Source organism: Canis aureus, chromosome 1 (genome assembly GCF_053574225.1).
Source record: "Canis aureus isolate CA01 chromosome 1, VMU_Caureus_v.1.0, whole genome shotgun sequence".
Classification (NCBI taxonomy): domain Eukaryota; kingdom Metazoa; phylum Chordata; class Mammalia; order Carnivora; family Canidae; genus Canis; species Canis aureus.
In genome coordinates, this window is record NC_135611.1 from 36,255,245 (window position 1) to 36,277,578 (window position 22,334).

Below are 22,334 nucleotides of genomic sequence, written 5' to 3' on the forward strand. Positions count from 1 at the left end.
CTTGGTGAGCCAGGTTCAAATTTAGAATTCTCCAAGTCCTCAGAGTTCTGTGCTGGAACCTGATGGCAGGGAGAGTTGGTGTGGACTTTATCCTGTGTTTTCCCATGTGGGCTTCATTCTGCACTGAGGAAAGCTTTGCATACAAGTCGGTGGTCACCCTGGCTAAACATCTGTGGTCTCCCTCCTATCCCACTTGCAATCAGTGGTGTGAGAAGCAAACTCCTTGGGAAGGGAGCTCAGGGCTCATTTGGGTGGGATTACAGGGAGCCTGGGTCCCTAGAGTATGTTTTGAAAGAGGTTGTATGGGCTTTCAGGGCACGTGTTCATCTGCTTGGCCCTGTGATCTCTCTGTCCCCCAGGGATGGTTGGGACTAGAAGAGGGGACCACAGTCAGAGCCTTGGAAAAGGCAGTGTTGCAGGCAGGACCCCTGTAGTCTAGGGCTTAGGGTGGTACTATAATGAGAAGCAGTAATTTGATTTACTTCTTAGTTTTCCACTTTCCCCATGCTACTGCTTCATTAATACCCATATTTATCATTTATAGTGTACGTGCTATATGTTTAATCTACTAAGAGCGGAATATTTTTGGCATGAATGGAGTGTCGTTTTAATGGATGATAAGGATGGCTAAGGGCACAGTGAAGGAGGCTGGACAATATTCACTTATTTAGCTTAATGTTTTCAACAGCTTAAAAAAAAAAAACAACCCTTTGAGTGGCTCTTGTGATTCAGTGGCAGTTTGCCCAGACTCGAGGGAGCCAGTGTTAGGAATGAAAACTAGATTCACTTTGAAAATCTAGAAAAAAAGTGACTGAACAAGTTTTAAGAATGTGCTTGATGGCTTGGGTCCTCTGAGAGCAAGCGCAGTATACTACAGCAGGCTAGGTTTCCACATTCCCCCCTCCACTCAGCCTTCTGCTCTTTCCCCCTCTAAGCTCCATGCCTAGCCAGCTGAGACCAGGATACTGATTTAACCAGTCCCAGGGCAGAGCCACCGCTGCACTCAGACATCCTGACCACTTGTCTGGGGAAATGTCGTTGCAATCTAGCACATAAGACTGCACTTGGGTAGAGGCAGCAAACCACTACCTCCTTCAGTTTCAGGATGGGTTATGTATGATACACGCTCAATCTCTTACCCCAACACTTGGAACCAGGTGTGTTTCAGGATTACTGTTTTTTTTTTTTTTTTTTTAAGGTTTCAGATAGCTTTTGGTACATATATCACATATTATGCAGTGTCTCTGGGGGAGATTGGGACAGAGCCCTAAAATTAAATATATTAATATTTCTGTAGCAAAGTGTATGAATATTCATAGTAAATGGGACACAAACAAGGTTATAAATATCCTCAGGTCAGTTCAGGTCATGTTTTGCTGCCAAATGGGTTATGACAAAACTGTTTGTTTCCAGAACTTTTCAGATGCTGGCATCGTGAATCAGGGATTGTGCACCTGCGATGGGGACTGTTTTCTCAATGTTTACACTGTGCCAGATACTCTCACTACCGAATTTTATAGTGTTCACAACAGACCTAGGAAGAAGGTATTTTATTATCCCTTCTTCTTTTCTCCCTTCCTCCTTTGTTTCCATCCTTGGAAACTGAGGTTTAGTGAGGTCAAATGACTTGCTGTGAGATCAAGAGGAGGCGACCAGGACTCCAGGCCTGGACACTTACCTGCTGTAAAAAGTTCCTAATTTGCTTGTTTGGCACTTTGGAATTGTAGTTGGCTTATAGAATCCGATTTCACATTTAATGGTAGCTGAAAGACAATACAGCACTAAAAGTGCCATTGGATGTAATGAACCCTTACAACATTGTTTCTTGATAAAATGCCTTTTAAGTTCACCCAGCAGGGGCAGGAAGTGGGAGTCCTGGGACTTGCCCTTGTCTGTAGATGACCCACCTTCCTGAGCTTCATGGGTCCTCCTCCAGGCCTAGCAGGGGTAGTAGGTCAGGGCACACTGTTCTTGGACCTATGGGATTGTGCTCAGGACATGGGCACAATGTAGGGTGGAGTGGGGAAGTTTGGGGTTTTTGGTGTGATAGGAGAGGTCAGGGATGGGGAAACTGGCTGAAGTTCTGACCCTACTTGGTCAGGGCTTCATTCCACACTAATGTTCCTGTTCTCATAGCAGTCACCAGACATTCCAGAAGGACGTATCAGAGAGGTAGTGAGTTTAGCATTATCTGTTAGGTAGGGCTGTCACTTGGCTGTATTTTGAGTGTGGTGGCTTGAATATGGCTGCTTGACATTAGTAGGGATCTGCCGTGTTAGAATCCTTGGAACTGTTTTGTGATGATCCTGTGGAATGAGTAGCTGTGACTGCCTTTGGCAGGTGAGGACACTATGGCACACTCACACTCACTTAAGCTGCTTAAACTCATCTCAGGAATTCATGCCTCATGGGTCCTTGTTATCCTGGTCAGGACAGTTCCCTGCACTCTCCCTCCTCCCAGATGGAAGAGACAGCTGAAGGATTTCAGGATCCGTCTCCTCCAAGTACTTCATCCTTCATTGCTACTCTTGTTTTATCACTGTATTAAAAAGCACATAGGCCGATATTGATTCTTATTTGGCCATAAGTGGGGCTGGTTGGCACTTGCCTCTTAGCTCTCATTCATGTAGTTTGTGTTACAATGGGCTCCTTGGTGTGTCATTTGGATTGGGAGATGCAGTTATATTAAAAGAAAACATCGGAAATTAGAAGGTCTGTGTAAATATATTAGTATACCAATCCCTTTGTTAGGGTTACCTTCATTTTCATGACCCTTACTTAAAATTCAACATGATTTGTTAAACTTTTACTTCACGTAATATATAGGTCTAGGAGTCTTAGCCAGAGTCAGTGATTTTTATGTGAAGTACCGGATATACATTAACCTTTAAAAATTGTAACCAGTTAGTTACACCATAAAAACTAGCAATGTGTGTGAACTAATTGGTTGCTTGCTAAATCCAGAGCACACGAGGAAAATTAATTTTATATTGACAAAGTCGTTCCTGGGAGTCGTTCTACAGGAGCCTGAGAGCTAAGCTTATGTGCTGGGACTTTTCAAATACATAATTTCATTTCTTCCTCACAGTAATTCTGTGGGGCAGATGTAATTTTTCTGTTTCATATATGAGGATACTTGAGTTATTCATCAAGTCTTATAAGTTTTTTGCAGTATTTAAAAGATTACACCCCATCTTATTCCAGAATCCTACAGAAAGTCACATAAGGAGTAGAATTTGGAAAAAAAAAAATCAGCCAAAATACAAAGAGGGGAAGAAAGAGTTGATTAGTTAGATAAGGCCAAAGGGAGTTAGAGTTCTACTTGTTTTAATATAAAACAATGTCCCATTGTTAAACTTGGATGCAAATTTGTCTCAGAATGTTGTATTAGGTATTGCAGAGAGGAAAATGGTCGTTACAAGATTGATATGACTCATAAATTTTTATTTTTAAATTTTTAAATTAATTTTTTAAAAGTGGGCTTTGCACTCAGCATGGGGCTTGAACTTACCACCCTGAGATCAAGAGTTGCATGCTCTACTGACTGAGCCAGCCAGGCGCCCCTATCCATAAATGTTTCACACCACATTTACTAATGTGAAATACAGTTTTTTCCCCCATGGCCTTGAGGCCCTGAAAACCCTTTTTTCTCTGGAACGTCATAATGGGACCATGAATGATAGGGAGAAAGCTATCTCCTCAGCTCTACGTGATGCCTAGACTAACAGTCCGTTGGCAAGTGGCACCCTTTATTGGATAAGCCAAGTACAAATTTATAAAATCATTTTTGAAAATAGAGATGGGAGGAAATTATCCAGTGATTTGCCTTAAATCAGCAACAACTTTAAATGATCCTGGTATCTCAGTCAGTTATCAGACTGTTGAGTGTAATACCTACTCTTGTCTTTGTTTTCATAAATTAATTTTAAAAATGTGGTCCTCAGACTTCCCTTTAAGAAATTCTTTGCTACTTGATTATATCTCATGGAACTTGCCCCTGTTGTTGTGTATGTATTTCTACTCTCACGGTTTGTAATTCTTAATAGAAGCTTTCTTTCTGGATTTTATTCTCTCCTTTCTTTTCCTGGAAATAGCTTCCAGATGGGATTTTTTTTTTTTTTTTTGACAAACCTCAAGTCCTTATGTTTTACCATTGTCTGACTTATTATCTCTTTTCTGAGTTTCATTTTTGGCTTAGATACTCTGCTTTTAGTATTTTTTAATACTTTGTAATATATACTGAAAATACTTGGCAGCTATTACGAGGCTGCACAATAATCTGGTAATGATACAGTGCTCTGGGCTTCTCTGTCGCTCCTGGTTTATTAAGGAAAAATCTTTCTTCACTGTATTCTATTCTTTCTTACTCCTTTATGTTTATTTAGAAGATAGCATGAAATACAGTGTTGCTTTGTATAATTCTTTCAATGTCTGGAAAAAAATAGAAAACAAATTTGTTTAAAATTTGTTTGAATTAAAGTAAATTTTTATAATACTTAATTGGGCTTTTAAAAATTAATCTTCCATATTTTTCTGAGTTGAGCCACATGTATCTCAGCCTTTAAACATCATGGCCCAAGGTGAAAGGTCCATTGATCAGGCCTTTCCCTAGGGAATGCTATTTTGGGGCATGTCCAAATGCAGTGCAGGGTTTCTGTACTTTCATGTTCCCTTTTGCCAGAGACCTTGACATTTAAACATTGGTTGCTTAAATGCTTTAAATTATTTATGAGACGTTTACTTGGACTGGGGATTTAGGTTATTGCTCCCCAAGAGTAATTTGGTTTACTAATACCCTTGTGCCCCTTTCTCTTGTCTTCATCCTTTCTGTGAGTAAGGGAGTCTAGTAGGGTTTCCTGTAGAATTTTATGTAAGATTTATTGGAGACATTGTATCTATCATCAGTTTTTGGACTCAAGTTATTTAAAGTCAGTTTTAAAAAAATGTAACCTCTGGGCACTAAGGAGAAGAAACTTAATGGTTCTGCTACATTTGAATGGATCTGCAGAGTTGCTGCAATGGGCTAGCACAGATAGAGAGGCTCTTTTGTCCTTGTCATTATTACTGTTATTTCCTGCTTTCATTCTTGGCCATCCTTTCCCCTTGCATCATTTGCTCTTGACTCTCTACAGGTTGTTGAGGGAGATAGCCACTACATCTCTTGGGCCAAGTCACCTGGTCTGGCTGCATGGACTTTGACCCATGCCAGCCTCTGATTTGCTGGCACATGGCTGATGCTCAGGCAGACACAGTTTGACATTGTGGTTGGATTTCATAGGGTCAGGAGTTGCGGGGAGGGTGCAGCAGGAGATGGAGGAAGGATATAAACCCAGGCAAGGAGGGGCATTCAGGAGCAAAGGACAGTTTCTCATAGGAAGGCTTAGAGAGGTACAGGCATTGATCAAAACAAATTAATGCAAAAACATTAATCAGAGAAATTAGTGCCACTCTCTCTGTTTTCCACCCCTTCCTCTCAGTCATGGTGTAAAATGTTATAATTCGGGCTGATGATGGATTCACATAAGCCTCATTTAATACTGGGAACATTTACCCGAGTCTGCTGTTTAAACTCTGTTAACTACTTTTCCAACTCTGAGATTCTATTTGTGCTTTATGTACCAGATTCTCTTATGGGCTCTTCCTGGAGTGGGTGAGGGGGGCAGGTACTGTGGAAATAACTCAGATAAGCTGATTGTTCATCAGTGGCCATATGGGCACAGGTGTTGGGAATCCACTGACAATTTTAAATAATCTCTAACTCATCTTGTTAAATACGTTTGTACATGTTTAGTGTTTGCTTAGCTCTAACCTGAACACTACATGAAGTAATTTGGTGTATAAGAAGCATTATAGTAACAAAAGTAGCTTGAATAGGTTTTTGCATGCTTACTATGTATGCCCTTACTATTTTTTTTTTAGATTTTTATTTACTTATTTGAGAGAGAGAGAGGGAGAGAGTGGGAGAGTACAAGCGTTGGAGAGGGAGAAGCAGGCTGCCCGTCCAGCAGGGAGCCTTATGTGGGGCTCAATCCCAGGACCCTGGGATCATGGCCTGAACCAATGGCAGCTGCTTAACCTACTGAGCCACCCAGGTGCCCCTGTTTTAATATTATTTATACACACATCCCACACCTTCCTTACATATCCATATATGTGTATGTGTGTTTGTACACACATATATGCATATATACATATATACATACACATATGAATTCATTTAATTCTCCCTATGAAAGTGGCACTTGTATTATCATTCCCATGTCACAGACAGGAAACCAAGGCACAGAGTAGCTAAGAACATTACCCAGTCTAGCACAGGTAGCGAGTACCAGGGCTAGAATTTAAATCTGCATAGCTGTGCCACACTCTCTGTCACTACCCTGCAGTGCTTCTCAGTGCCTAGTCTTTAACTCCAAGCAAATACTAACTATAGCTAATTAGTCCAAAGTTATTTTGTTGTAAGAAAATCTAAAAAGCTATATAGTTTTTAAGAATGGAACCTGGTTTCTGTTGCTTAGCATGTATGGTTTTTGTTTGGGGTTTGGCTGTTTCTGTGTGTTAAGTAAAGACTTTAGTTGTCTGGATGTTTGTGTGGCAAAGTCTTTATGACTCCCCACAGCATGTCCTATGTTAGTGAGCGTCCATTGAATGTGTGCACTGATTTACCATCTCTCATCAGGGTACCTTTATCAGCTGATTCCCAAAAGTTTGTGAGTGGCCTTTCACAGTGGTCCTGCAGGTGACTCTGTGGGCCAGGGATTTATTTCAACCACTTAACTCACCCTTGTGACTTACCATCTAGGGCTTCTGTCTTTCCTTAGTAGGTATTGGGAATTAAAGAAACTGACTTAGAAATGTTTTCCATTCAGGAACCTGTTAAATGAGACTGATACTTTGGTGAGCACAGTGTTGAAGAAAAAGTTAAAAGACTTCATGAACCATTTCATGTCACCACCATTGAACAGTGTTTGACATGTAGGGACTGGATATGTGTATCAAGGATTACCAAATAGAACACTTTAGGCTTAAGTCATAGAATATGTACAGGGAGGATTAGATTTTGACTTTTTTAGAAGACACATTCTGTTTGTTTATTTTTATTTACTTATTGATGAGAGACACAGAGGCAGAGACATAGGCAGAGGGAGAAGCAGGCTCCCCGTGAGGAGCCCAATGCAGGACTCAATCCTGGAACTCTAAGATCGTGCCCTGAGCCAAAGGCAGATGCTCAACCACTAAGCCACCCAGGCGTCCCAGGCACATTCTGTTTAAATGTAGAGAGTGGCACTATTTTGATTTGCCTAGAGATTCAAGGTCTGATTAACAAAAAGAGATTTGTAGTTATGCAGGAAACTTGGTAATTCTTAAATTTGGTGATTGGATTGATTATACTTCCTTTCCTAGGCTATTAAATTATCATGACCACAAGGTAAATTGTGGATTAAATGCCATAAATATTGTTTGTAAATATTTTAACATCATTCATCTCTATTCCTCTTAAGACCAATTGATTATTATAATTGACAAAATTATTATTGTTTGAATGAGAGCAGAACAGCTCAAATTAATGACATGGTGGGAAAGAGCAAGGAAATAAATTTTTCGGATATTTTGTTTTGAATGTTAGGGACTGCTAAGTATTCCTGGATCAGAATCTATGGAGCACAGCATTAATGTTCATTTGGCTTTAATGTTTGAAGTTACTAATAGTAGTTACCTTTATTTTTTTACTTCAGCTAAATCAAAATATAAAGATTTAAGAAAATGAAGGACCTTATTGCATTTCTTGCTTTCTATCTTTTAGTGATACATTAAAGATATATCACAATATGAGCAAAATAAGGCTTCTAGGACTTCCAGTGACTTAATCAAACAAGCTGTATGTGAGCTTCAAAACCAAGTAATTTTTAAGAAAAGATTTATTTCTTTATTGGGGAGGGGGAGAGAGAGAGAGAGAGAAGAGAAGAGAGACTGAGACCTAGCAGGGGGAGGGGTAGAGGGAGAGAGAATCTCAAGCCGACTCTGCATTGAGTATGGAGCTGGACACAGGGCTCATCTCATGAACCAGAGATCATGATCTGAGCTGAAACCAAGAGTTGGTAGCTTAACTGACTGAGCCACCCAGGTGCTGCAAACCAAGTAATTTGGGCAAAAGTTTGAAATTTTATGAATTTGCTGGCAAACTTTTTCTTTCTTCACCTGAGAAGTTTCCATTCTCCTTAGGTCCCCATAGTCAGTTTCACTGGGTTTTGTGGGAAATATTGGCATTTAGCTGTGAAGTTCTTTCTGGTTCAAAAGAAGGTCTTGGAAAATTATTTCTGTATTTCATAATGTTACTATTAAAAACATGCATGTTCCCTTTCAGCCCAGATGGGAATTACTTCTGTGTGTGTGTTTTTTTTAAAGGACTTTATTTATTTATTCGAGAGAGAGAGAGAGAGAGAGAGAGAGAGAGAGAAAGAGAGAGGCAGAGGGAGAAGCAGGCTCCATGCAGGGAGCCTGATGTGGGACTTGATCCTGGGTCTCCAGGATCAGGCCCTGGGCTGAAGGTGGCACTAAACCACTGAGCCACCAGGGCTACCCTTATTTGAATTTTCAAATAAAGTTTTAATGTATTTTAGTATTTTCAGTATGTAAAGTGAATTGAGGTCCCCAAATAGCTGTAATTTGGCTGGATTGAATTACTGAATGTACAGTAAAATCTCACATTTAAAGATAAAGGAAAAAATTTAATTTGATGCTGTATCTATAAAATTTTGCTCTATATGAAATGACTGAATCATATTATAAATATTAAATTCAAATTCCAAGTTGGACCTAATCATGAAAAGAATAATTAGCTGACAGTTACATCTGATGTTTTGAATATTATTGTGCAAAGTCTGGTTTTGATCATAAGATATTCAGCAAGATTGTCTTCTGAAATTTGAGACTGTGAGAATCAAGTCTTGCGTGCACACTATCACCATGTGAAACCAGTGCCTGGCTTATAGTAATAAGACCATTTTCGGACTCTTCCTAAGAATAAATTGAAGAGAACAGAACTTGTAGTTAAAAGTGGAAGAGTAGATATGCGTTTGTCACTGCTTGCTGCTGTAATGACACTATAATTACAGCAAAATAACAAAAAAGAGGAATAAACAAATACAGTCAAAGGGAGGTAGAGACAAAGTGGCTTTGAATGGGCAAGGCATGTTGGAAGATGATAGCAGAGTGGTAACTACTGAGGGGTCCAGGGAAAAGGGTGGTGACAGGCGGCTTTCTGTTGCACCCTTCATACATTGTAAGCCCCCTAATTCGGAGTAACTAGTACTACCTGAGGTTGGGTTAGGGGGAAATGGGAGTTTATTGGGGCTAAAAACTAGCAGTTTGGTTCAGATCTGTAAACAGTGTGCCTCGACTCCCAGATCTTTTCTCTTCTTCCCTACCTGCATAGGAGAATATGGATTTGTATATTCTCTGGAGAAATTGAACTCTTGTCTTGGGATCCCTGGCCCAGAGAGAATGGCGAGGTTCTGGTTTGACATCAAGAAGATGAAGGGACACCAAGACTGGGAAATCCCAGACGTCCTGAAGCTATACCAGCCTCAAGTCAGAGGATGCTTTTATTGGGAGGATAGTATAGTTATAGGATGGAATTTGATTACCTACTTGAGTCCACAGTTGCCAGGTGACACCCAAGTACATAAAACTTGAGCATTTGACTGTCTCATTTTGAAATGTGAGGTGCTGCCAGGAGTCAGAGGTTTGAGGAAAGCTTCCATTACTCAAGCCAACAGGAAGAAGAAACTTAGGGGAAAGAGCGGGAAATGATCTAAAATATAACAAATATCCTCAGAGAAGTGGGAAAATAATTGCATTTTTAAAAAGATTTTTTTATTTATTTATTCATGGCGGGGGGGGGGGGGGCAGAGACGCAGGCAGAGGGAGAAGCAGGTCCCATGCAGAGAGCCCGATATGGGACTTGATCCCAGGACTCCAGGATCACGCCCCAAGGCCAAAGGCAGGCGCTAAACCGCTGAGCCACCCAGGGATCCCCAATAATTGCATCTTTGAAACAAATGAATGCTATAAAAAATCAGATTCTGAGAATAAGAAAGGAATCTTGGAAATTGTATGATACCAGAAATAAAAAAATGGATAGAGACTGTAAGAGTAGATATAGCAGAGATAAATCTTGAATTACCATAACAAATATTTTGTAAGTAATGTCTGACTTAGAATCAGAAAATAGCAGTCTAAGTACAATATTTAGAAATGCATAAATGTCAGAACAAATAGCTAACAGATGGAAGGGGGTAGGCCCTTGAAAGAAGGACTGAGGCAGTTTGCTGGATTTTATTATAATCCTATTTGATTAAAAAAAAAAAAAAGACCAACTATATGTATCTATCACTTCGATAAAAATTGAGATAGAAAAATCTCATGTAATGAGATATTTACTTTGGAGATCATTTTGCTGAAAAATCTTACTGACAGTGTAGAAAATTCTGCACAATATCATTTCTTTGGCAGTCACATAAGCCTCTGTGAATAATATGGTCCCCTAAATTTTTTTAGTAGTTGTCTTTTCTCAGCACCGGTTTCTAGCCGCAGTTTAGGTATGGTTATTGTAATGTTTTGTATACCTTCCTTATGCTGGGGCGGGACAAACTTTTAACAATCATTTATTGTGCATGTGAATTGTAAATGTCCCAATTATTCTGAGACAAGCTTCTCCTCACATTACAGCCACATACTTTCTGTACTGCTAGTGATTATGGGAATATTTTCTCTTAGACATTTCACATGTTGTGCTTGTAATGAAATACAAATGTAAGGAACTGAACATTTTGAGTGAGCCCTAGAAGCAAGCAGACCTTCAAGCTGAAATGGTCTCTTCCCAGCATTTCCTGACTTATAAACTTCTTTTTTGGTAATAAATGGCCTTCTTCTGCTCTTCTCTCTCATGTATCACCATGGATGGCTTATTGTGGCAACATGGACCTTCACAGAATTTTAGAGCTAGATTTTTTTTTAGATCTTGTTTATTTATTCATGAGAGGACAGAGAGGCAGAGACATAGGCAGAGGGAAAAGTAGACTCCCCATGGGGAGCCTGATGTGGGACTTGATCCCAGGACCCTGGGATCATGCCCTGAGCCGAAGGCAGATAATCAAACACTGAGCCACTCAGGCGTCCCTGAAAGATGTTTTAAGGGATCATCTTCTCCACTTCTGTTGCCTGGTAATTGAGGAAACGGAGTCAAGGAGGAAGGAAATGACTTTCTTAAGATTAAGTAGCAGTCCCAAACTCAGTATGCTTCGGCTACCTGGGACATTGAGGGAGAACTTTTTGCTCACTTTCCTTCAGATCTCATTTGGTGGTTGATGGTTTTCTACTGGCTAAGTACCTGGCAAGAAATGCTTTCACAGATTTCCAGCAAATGTTCTGGTGGGAATGGTGGGGCATCTGAACTTATAGAAAAACTTTAGGTTTATATTTACTGTGTGAGGTTGAGGGGGTTTTGTTAATATGCTGAAAGAGATGTGACTCCTGCCTGTGAATTAAAGCAGGCAGACCTTGGGCTCCCAAGTCCTGAGTGTCAGCAGAAAACGGGAGAGGGGTAGGCAGAAGGGAAGTGGGAAGAAGAAGAGAGCAAGGTTGGGAGTATCTTTTCTATCTTGTTTGTTTTCCTTTTGGTAAGAGTGAGAAGGTTACTGAATATAACTGGAGCTGCCGAACTGAACTGGCCCCAAACTGTCTTAATTTGTGTGAGAGAAAAGCTGTGGTATTTAATCTTCCAGAGCAGTTCTCATCACACAGCTGGGGCCTGCTGGCTGTCATTGAGGTTCTGCAAAATTTGATTTTTGTACCTTCTCTGAACTTTTTTCTGGTGACCCAGCCTCTGAATGCTGTTCACTGGTCTTCTAACTCCATCCAGGCCTGGACTCTCCTTTCTTACCAGAGCTCCTTTTTTTTTTTTTTTTAATTGGTGAGGTGGATATTAATGGTTGGCTGATTAAAGAAACTCATAGTAAGATGTTAATGATTACTCTGTTACTCCTCCAGGGAGTATGTGCATATATTCACAGAGCTGTTACAGAGATGAGATGGGGTGAATCTTCAGTTGATAGGTTGTAACTATGGAAACATCTGGTAGAAAAGAGTGTAATATATTTTGTAACCTTGTCTGGCTCATATCCTCATTTTACAAATCCCAGGGGCTCATTGGCTCAAAGATGTGTCTTTCTGGAAAGAAGTTAGAGAAGTTTCATCATTATTTTTTTAAAGGGTTTTATTTATTTATTCATGAGACACACACACACACACACACACACACACACACACACACACACAGAGGCAGAGGGAGAAGCAGGCTCCAGGCAGGGAGCCTGACGTGGGACTCGATCCCGGGTCTCCAGGATCAGGCCCTGGGCTGAAGGCGGCGCTAAACCGCTGAGCCACCGGGGCTGCCCAAGTTTCATCATTATTAAGAATATGTCAAAAAAGTGCTTGATGTCATTAAAGACATGGAAACAACCTAAGTTTCTGTCAGTGGATGAATAGATAAAGAAGATGTACACACATGCACATACACACTGGAATCTTATTTAGCCATAGAAGAAGGAAATCCTGCAAAAATTCGCAACAATGTGTATGAACATTGAGGGCATTTTGTTAAGTGGAATAAGTCAGACAAAGATACCAGACAAAGGCCAAATACTGTATGATCTCATTTATATGTGGAATCTAAAAAAACCCAAACAAACCCAAACTCATAGATACAGAGAAAAGATCAGTGGTTGCCAGAGGCAGGGAGTAGGATTGGGCGGGAATGGGTGGAGGTAATCAAAAAGTTCAAACTTCCAGTTTTAAGATAAGTAAGTCTTGAGGATTAATATATAGCATGGTGACTATAGTTGACAATACCGTATTGCATATTTGAATGTTACTAAGAGAGTAGGTCTTAAAGTTCTCATCAGAAGAAAAAAAAATTCTAACTATGTGTGTTGATGGCTGTTAACTAAACTTACTGTGGTGATCCTTTTGAAATAGAATTTTCTTTTGAAATTTATTTCCATTTCAAATTGTTGTCTATAAAAATATTCTTCATGACATACTGCTGTCATTGCCAAAGCTCTAAGAATATAAATGTACATCTTAAACCATCAGCTTCATCACGGGTTATTACAATGCAAGGGGTCCATGAACTTGGACAGGAAAAACAATTAGCTATTTCGCTAACTCCTAACAAAAATTTGCATCTCCTTTTATTACAAGCATAGATCATAAAACACAGGATTGGTAGTAACTTTGGCTGTAACACCAACAAAAATCACAGCCATTTTCACTTCATATTACGGCTGAAAAATCATCTGGCTCATCATCCCTGCACAACATGTATGGACCCAACTGTTGGATCATGACTTTGAATGTAATCATAAAAAACAAAGATTACTCTGTCACAGGTCTTTTTACTATTTTGTAAGTGAATTTCAATATAATTGGTTTTCCTTTATAATGCCATCTGCTTTATTTTATGCATTTAAAAACATTGGTCTGGTGTACCACGCTGCCAAAGGGGACAGTGGGAATTAAAAAAAAGTAGGGGGGGCGGTGATAAGAATAAAGAATAAAAACTCTAATCTATATCATTATCATGAGATATAAACATTTGGTATACCAAAGAATGCTCATATTCTCTCTTCAATGGGTTGAACATATTTTTACTCATGGGGAAAAGGAATAAAAGACAATTCAAAATAAACAGAATTATTAAAAGTTATTTTTTATAATAAATAGAAATATTTATTTCATTAGTTTCAATATAAAACAACTATAAAAATTATCAAGGGACATTTACAAGTTTAATAGTTACTATACAGTTCAACTATTAGATATTCTTGACATACTCTTTTTTTTGAGATATAATTGACATATAACATCCTACTGGTTTTAGGTGTACAACCTAATGATCTAATTTATGGAAAACCTAAGGACAGTTGAGGAAGTGCTTGGCTCCTGTGTATTTTGAGCATTTTGAATGGTGATGTTTGTAGAAATGCATACCTTACCTTGCTGTTCCTAGGCAGGTAAGTGCTGTCACACCTGTGGATTTTAAGGCCACAGGCTCCACAGCCTGGCAGAGGCTTAGATGGAGTAGACTGGGATTGGGCTGTGCACAGAGTCAGGAATGTGACCATTCTGGTCTGGGCAGTTGGGGAGGGACTCCTTTCTCCACAGTTCCCATGCTGTTTGCTTCTGCTTTTCAATTTGACTCCATCAAAGCACACTCTCTAGCGGAGGGGGTCCATATATCTTTGTGACTTCAGAAAATATGCATGGTTGGTTTATGAATCTTAACCACCTTTGAAGGATGTGCTGAATCAACGAGAAATGGAAGTGACATCTGATTCTATACATGGAGACGACAAAGAGTCACAGGCAGGTATGAACCCTTGTTTAGAATGTTATGGTTGCTTGAATTTCTGCCCAGTCGTTGTAGACAGGAAGCCCAGGCATGACTCAGTGAGCCAAGAATTAGTGTGAATATTACTGAGCAACAGATTCTAAATTATTTTCTCCTCTGGATGATCTTGGAATTAAAATTTTCTTCTCTCAATATTATGAAGGAAGTTAGTTACATGTAAAGAACCTTACAATGTCCGTTATTAACAGCGTTTCAGAAGTATGATTTGCTCTGCTTACTGGCATTGTAGATCTTCATGGATAGGGCCACTGCTGACCTGACAGCCTCATGCAGGGCCTGGCACTTGAAGCATGCTTATAAGTGTGTTTGAATTAGTGCCAGTGTCTAATGATACTCTGTGAAAATTATTCCATCTCTATTCTGTGATGCAAGATTTGCCCAAAAGTGTTTGTTGTATGACAGTCATGGGGGGATAAAAATCATGCTGCCCCCAACATATTCTCTCATATTCATAGGGTTGTGAACTGTATCCATGATGATGCTCCAAATTTCCAACATTGGGTAATGAATTAATGCTGGTGGTGCTCCTGCATTCATTTATTTGTTCATTCCTCTTTTGGTTTGTTCATTCATTCACTTCATTTCCTATCTGTTGGGACCAAGTTCCTTATGGACTGCTGGGAAACAAAGGCAAATAAGGCAAGATCCCTGCTTTATGGGTCCTCGAACACAGTGATTCAGCACAGTGTGGTAAGAGGTATAATAATGTCACATATTAGGTGCCATGGGACCACAGTCAGGAGGGATTAAGTCCTGGCACCTTTGCTTTTCCCTGGAGGATAAGGGAATGTTTTCCAGAGGAGGAACCTGTGAGGTGGCAGAGGAGAGTGTGGAAGAGAAAGATTCCCAGCCAAGGGAAAGTGTGTGTAATTTCAAAGGCATCTTGGGTGAATCATGTGGTAAGATGCCATTTCCGTATTTATGATGCACCTCTTCTCTCACTGCCCATGGCCCCATCCATGGCCCCATCCATGGCCAGTTTGCAGCTCTGGGTACAGCCTCTTTATAGGTTCTTTCCTCTGCCTTCTTTCCTCGTCAGCTTTTGACTAGACCCTCCTATTCTTTCTGGAATTGGGCACTGGATTAATTGCATCTCTTTGGAGATGCCTGTCGTGACTGCCTGTCTGAAAGTAGTTTTCAGCCTGTTTTTCTCCTACCACTTGTCCTGTTGTTTGTTTTAGCATGCTAGGCACAATACCAATTGCTTTGTTGACTTGGTTGTTGATAAGTCCCCCAGACTGTGATCTCCGCAAGGGCAGGGACCAAGATTTTCTTGTTCACCACTGTGTCTGTAGTGCTTCATCTCTACGATATCTCATCCACACTCCTATTTATCTCATACATGTCACATTTAGCACATTTTCTGTAACATATTACCGGTGGGTTACTTTTATCTTATTAGAAAGATTACACAACAAAGTTTATTTTGTATATTTTGTAGTAATGGCAGGTGGAAAATGCTATGTGACATGGCATGTTGGAAGAAGGGAAAATCTAAAGGCTGAATTGCTCAAATAATAATGACTGTTTTCCCTATTTGGTCTCCTCCAAATGAGATTGCTTGTGTGTAGGTCTGTTTAATGCCAAGGGGTGGCCGACAGGCCTTCTTGGTATCAGCCAGGAGATGGATGGTTGACAAGTCCTGATCTGTTCTTAGTGATAGCTCTTGCTCTTGGCTCTCGATTCCAACTTTCTGTTCTCTGAGGAAATGGGGAAAAAACTCATTGGCATACTACTCTGAAGGTAAGACTTTATCTTTATTTGTGGAGACAACTTTTTATTGTTGTTTCATTCATTCATTTGGTAAGTATATGTTACCCACCTACTATATACCGGATGCCATGCTAGTCACTAGGCATGAAAAAAATTTTAGTATGATCAACATTTAAATTATTTTGGAGTAAACTGGGGTAGAGGGCTATGTGAAAGAACTCACGTGTCAGCAGAGAGACATATTTTGTGGTCTGTGTGGTAATTTTTTTTTTTAAATTGCTACTGGTGAGAAAATGATGATGATTTGCACTTCTGACATCACTGCTAATGTTAGGTTTCTGGGCTTGGCTCTTTGTGCTGCAGAGGCAAAAGGCATGTGAGAGGCTTAATTTCACCAGAACGCTGCACCTGTTGCTGGCTATTCTTGCATATGAAATCCAGAACCTAGAGTCACTTGCTTTCATTTCCTTTTCCTCCCCACTCTTTCCGGTGTGGAGGGGGTCAGATTAGTAGCTCTTGTGAAGAGTCCGCACCTTCTTCCTTCAGGGTATGGTTGTGATGCCCTCTGGAGCAGCAGTGTTAGGTCCTTTTGTCCTTTTGTGGCTGGAAGACTCCCCTGTGAGCGGCCACAAGATTCGGAGGCTGATGTTTATGCCAGTTTGGACTGGGGTGGGGCAGGACTGGCTTTCAGCAGCTATTGCTGCTACCTGATACTTGGAACCTTCCTGCTGTTGAGGAACATAATTTCCCTCTTGGTTTCATATGATTTTTGGCTATGACTCTGAGGAAGAGAGGAAGTATTGTATAGTATCACTTACTTTTAGGAAGCTGACCTGGGACTCCCTGGGCTCCATGCTGGTTCGGTCATTGCCCTTGAACGTCAGCGAGCTGCTTTGGGAGGCTCATGATCAGTGAACAGAAAAGCTCTGGGGCTGGGAGCTGTCTGATTCTGATTCTGAGGTTGAGAACATCCAGAGCGAACTTGGGTTTCATTTGGTGTCATGAGATGCAGTCATTTCATCTTTCAAATGGGAGTTGAGATACTGGCCCAGCTTAATTTGTAGGAACTTTGCAGGCATCAGTAACAATAAATGTGAAGAAACCGTGAAGATTAGGGTCCCCAGTGTCGGCGAGTCTTTACTGAACAGTTACATATTCCTGTTCCAGTAGGGACATAAGGGCCTCCAGCCCTCTACTGAGTTGGCAACCTTCAGGAAGATATTTTAGTCCAATGTTTCCGATTTAAGACCAAGTCTGTTATATTCACTTTATTTATACTTTCATAGATAGACAGGTTTACTCATGGACATTCCCCAAGGGGAAACATTTTATGGAAAGTTGAGCTTTGTGTGGAATGGTACCTAAGTGATCCCAGGCTGCAAGGTTGGGCATGGCCTGTTCACCACCAGGGGCTGCCCTGGGATAAGAGGGCCTGTTTTTTGTTTTTGCTTTGTTTCTAGATCAGTGTTTTCTCCTTTGTACCTTCTGGAATTGTTTCCAAGTTCCACCCTCCGATCTTCCTCTCTGTTCTTTGTGACTTCTTAGACTACTTTAACAATAGGCTGCTTGTACATTTCTTGCCCTCCGAAGTGATCACTCCCACCGTGTTTGTTCAGCCTCTGCCCTCTCCTTTCCCTTTTTACAGGCTCCAGCCTGTCTCGGTGCTTTAGCTGGATCCCCGCAGGGATCGTGAGTGCCCCAGCACACCCTTCTGTGGCACTTGGTGTTGCGTCACTCTGCCTGGCTTCGGAACTGGTTCTCGCCACAATGCATGGAACAGAGTAGGCGCTCAGTAAACCTGGCTTGCCCCCCTCCCCCATTTCCCCTTGAGACCTTGTTGCTACGTCCCATGGCTCATAAATTCTTGACTGATAGCCAGTACTTGCTTTTCCTCTCCCTTACCTGGTTACCCCTTGGAAACGCTATCATCTCAGAAATCCTGGAGCTGATGAACACACTCCTGGTCAGTTCCTCAGCACTGGTTCTGCCTAGTTATTACCTGGATTCTTCCTTCGTCTTCTCCCCACGCTCAGCCCTAAGTGGTCACAAGCAGATGATTGCACCTCATTCCTAAGTTGAGAGGGAGGACCCGTGGCAGTTTGGGTGGGCGTGGCCATAATTAGACAGGGCTATCTTGGTGTGGTATCAGCTTTGGGAGGAATATACAGATGACTCACATGTGTTAATACCCATATCTTCCTGAGTGGCCAGCATCCTCGGATTTACATAAGGGCATCAGAGCTCCAAACAGAAGACATGGGCTTGAGATTGTCACTGCAAGTGACTGAGGGGCCAGGTGTTAAGAGTTTGCATCTGGATCCACAGGCTGGTGTGCCCTATGGGTGTGTGACTTAGGTCACTTCTCCCACTAAATGTTTTTTCTGCTAAGAAAGCGTGCTTTTCCCACGCTTTTCTTCATACCTTCTCATGAAGCTTGGTGTTACTAGAACCCTCTGAAACTAGAGTTTTTCTCACAATGCCAGCAGATGCACTATAAGCAAAATCACTTGTTGACCTCTGCTCTGCACTGTTGTTAGTGCTATTGCCTCTACTTTTCAAAATGAGTCCACCTTTGTATCTGAAAGAGCCCCTTTCACCTGGCCACAGCTGTCTACTCCCCTGTGGAGTTCCTTTCTCCAGCTTTGGGATCTGCCCCAGAGCCACAGATTTTCATTCTGCCCCCATAGTAGACAGGGACACTTCCCTCTACATCGGCTGGGCCTGTCGCCCGGACTGTGCTCGTTGGATGTGAGAGCCGGTCTGGTTCCCCTCGCTGTCCTGCTCCGCTGTTAACCTCTGCTCTGATGATGTCTTCCACATCAGCTCATCTCTCTTCTTTTAGTGAGTGTTCATTAATTTCTTGTGCTAAAGGGATGGCAATATTTCTTTTTCACCTGATTTATAAAAACAGAACATGCAGAAACTTCAGAAAAATCACTTCCATTTTCTTCCCTTTTAAGTAATGTTTAAAAATTCCTCTTTCCTTTTAAAGTATTTGTGTGGTTATTTTATGCAACTCTTTTTATGTCCCCTTAAGTAACTATTTCTGCTCCCTGAAGAACCCAAGCAGTGACCTTCCTTTCTTCTGCTAGAGTGAGTTGCTTGTTTCTTGAGTGGATGTCCCATGTACCCCTGCCTTAAGCAGCCGGTACTTTGGGGCTCCTTCTACTGGCCTGGCAGACTGGATCCTGGCTTCTACAAAGTCTTGGCATCACTCAAAACAGCCATGTAGTGTTCGCCTGTTCTAACGCGGATCATGTCAGTTCCTGGGGACCTCACCTCTGTTGATTCCAGGTTGTGGCCATTTCTGTTTGGAAGTAGCATTGCTTGTGAGAAACCCTGCTACACATGAATAAACATACATGTGCACAGACACACACACATATGCACACACCAAGGCTGCCCTGGGAGGGAATCCAGGTTCCTGCTCAAAGCCCTCCTCACCTGTCTGGATGTAGGGAGTGGAAGTGTGCACCCACCATCTCTCTCTACCCATCTCCTTAAGGGATTTGATGGTACTTGTTCCTTACTTCTGAATCTCAACTACTTTTGTGCAGTTTTCCTGAGATAATGGCAAGGACATTTATAATTTAATCTTGAAATACAACTTCTAGGAGTTTTTCTTTTAATTCATTATTCCAAGTAGGTATCTTTGGCTATTTGCATGCTAGGGAATAAAACTAATAATACTTAAAATATGATTTCTTTCCTCCTTCACTGGCATGTTCTTAAAGTCTGTGTCTGAGGTCAGCCTCTATGTGATTGGGGATAAATTCTAAGCTCTTCAATGGTAAGGATTTTAGCTTAACTCTCCCTAATGTAATTTTGTTGATTATAATGTCATTCCATTCCATTAATATACTAATATGGAAACAAAGGCATGATTTCAGATTTTATTTATATCTTCATGCTTTGGGAAAACAATCTCATGAGAAATCACTGAGCCCATTAAATACCATCCTTGATGTTACTTTTTTGGTTTTGCTTGTTTTTAGAAAAGTTTTCCTGGCTTTTACTCTTTGTAATTGTTTTAACCATACCAACAGTAGCGTCGTGAGTATTTTTAGATAGGTTATTAAAATCATGTGAAAAATCTTTTTCATGTCAACATGTGGAATTTTGTTAGTGATCTTTAATGTGATCAAGAACTAAGGTAGAATTTCCTAGCTAGGAAAAAAATGAGTAAACGTATCCTGATACAGTCTTTGATTTTTCTTTTTTAAAGATTTTTATTTATTTATTCATGAGAGACACAGAGAGAGAGGCAGAGACACAAGCAGAGGGAGAAGCAGGCTCCATGCAGGAAGCCTGATGTGGGACTCGATCCTGGGACTCCAGGATCATGCCCTGGGTCAAAGGCAGGCACTAAACTGCTGAGCCACGAAGGCATCCCTCAGTCTTTGATATATTAGAGAAGTTGTATTCTAAATAATAATTACTCTCATGAAAATATGAACGGGATTGGATTCATTACTAAGAATCTTGAGGGATAGAGACTATACCTTTTTTGTAATGCTGTGTAGATGGTCTGGACTGTCAGGGGACTTGGCTCAGATGGTGAAGACCTGTGTAAACTTCATGAAGATGATTGGACTCCAAACCTTCTTTTTCTGGCATGGGAAATCTTTGAGGATTATGAGTTTAGGGAATCGTAGGTATTTAAGAAAGATCCCTCTGGGGAACCTGTGGAAAGGTGAATTGGAGTGGAGAGAGCCAGGAGGCAGAGAGGAGGAAGGACTCTACAGATGGCCTTGCCAGGAGACGGAATGAAAAAGGATGTGGTTGAGGCAGGTGTGAGATGAACAAGGCCATGAATTTCATAGGTAGTTCCAGCATTCCTCATCTGCAGTTACAGTAGTTTGAAAGAACTCTGAAAACCAAAAGGTACTTTCTTTGTAATTCATTTGAGAGTAAACCTGATCTTGACTTGAATTCATTTGTTGGTGAAATCTGACTTTTACTGATAGGATGCTTTTAAAAGTTCTTCTTATCTATCCCACTTACCATTCATGACACACACGTATTTGTTGCAGGACTATTAATGTATTTGATTAGGGGAAATTGCTCTGGATCTTGCTGTTTTTGTTTTGTTTTGTTTTAGTGTAACATATACCCAATTTGCTCTATTAACTTTACTTAAGTGGGGAAGGTTCTAATTTGGCAAAACAGCTGGTTCAGGGGTTTTGGACAAGGGATTGTGAAGCTCTATTTGGCCTGTTTACGCGGTAAGGTTGATAAGACTGACAGATTAAATATGAAGAGAATTGTGAAGGAAAAGCACATTCCTAGCCTGGAAGACTCCATGGTTAATGATGACACTTACTCATTAGTGTGAAAAGCAACAGAACTTTTGGAGGGATCAGAAACGTTCATTAGATAGTGCCTGATTTATTGGAAAGGACACATCCTGGATTTTTGAAGTGTTGCTTATGTGCAGAATCTTGGACTGAATCACGAATCCCTGGAAAAGACAAGTGGAGAATTTTTTTTTTTTAAGTGGAGAAATTTTAACATGACCTGTGGAGTAGTTCATAGTATTGCAGCAGTGCTAATTATCTAGTTTGACAGTCGTACTCTGGTTATGTAATATGGTAATGTTTGGGGAAGCTAGGTGAGGGGAATATGATAACTCTGGATACTGTTTTCATACCTTTTTTGGTAAATCTAAAATTATTTCAAGTTTTAAAATATGAGATAAAGGGTTGCTTGTCATACCAGGAAATGGCATCATCCATGCTGCTTTAAGTAGAGAATATCTATTAGCTGCAGCACAGTTTTCTTGGAGATTCAAAGTCTAAAACAGCAAGTCCAGTAAAATTTCAGTCAGGTCTCCTTCCCCAGTTATTTTTAAAGCTGACCTTGTTTTTATCATAAGATTAATTTAGCATTTTGTGATCTGAGAAAAATGTTTGATTCTGGCCTAAGTGCACATAGAAGAATTACAAAGTGAAACCAGTTAATGTCTAGAGAGTTTGCAGGAAGCGCCTGAAGTCCAGTGTTCACTGGCACTTGGCCTCCCTCATGTTGGAAGGTGTGGTTTGTCGCTAGCTTTTGTCTGTTGTTCTGCAGGGTTAGATGTAAGTTCATTAGTTAGGTCTGACAGTTATAATGAGATGTTCAAAGCCAAGAGGGTTTGTAGATAACAGAA

General features: G+C 40.7%; 1 protein-coding gene across 5 annotated transcripts in view; it reads left to right on the top strand.

Annotated features, from left to right (window-relative positions):
- The window catches only part of UTRN (utrophin), a 505,421-nt gene that overhangs the window by 28,622 nt on the left and 454,465 nt on the right, over positions 1 to 22,334 (top strand). The window contains exon 1 of one of the 5 annotated variants that reach the window (XM_077895951.1): positions 14,365 to 14,431. The exons of the other annotated variants lie outside the window; for them this stretch is intronic. Coding sequence (XP_077752077.1) covers positions 14,380 to 14,431 — 52 coding nt within the window. The 5' untranslated portion in view covers positions 14,365 to 14,379. Of the gene's footprint in view, positions 1 to 14,364; positions 14,432 to 22,334 lie in introns of those variants that run through there. 5 annotated transcript variants of the gene reach the window in all.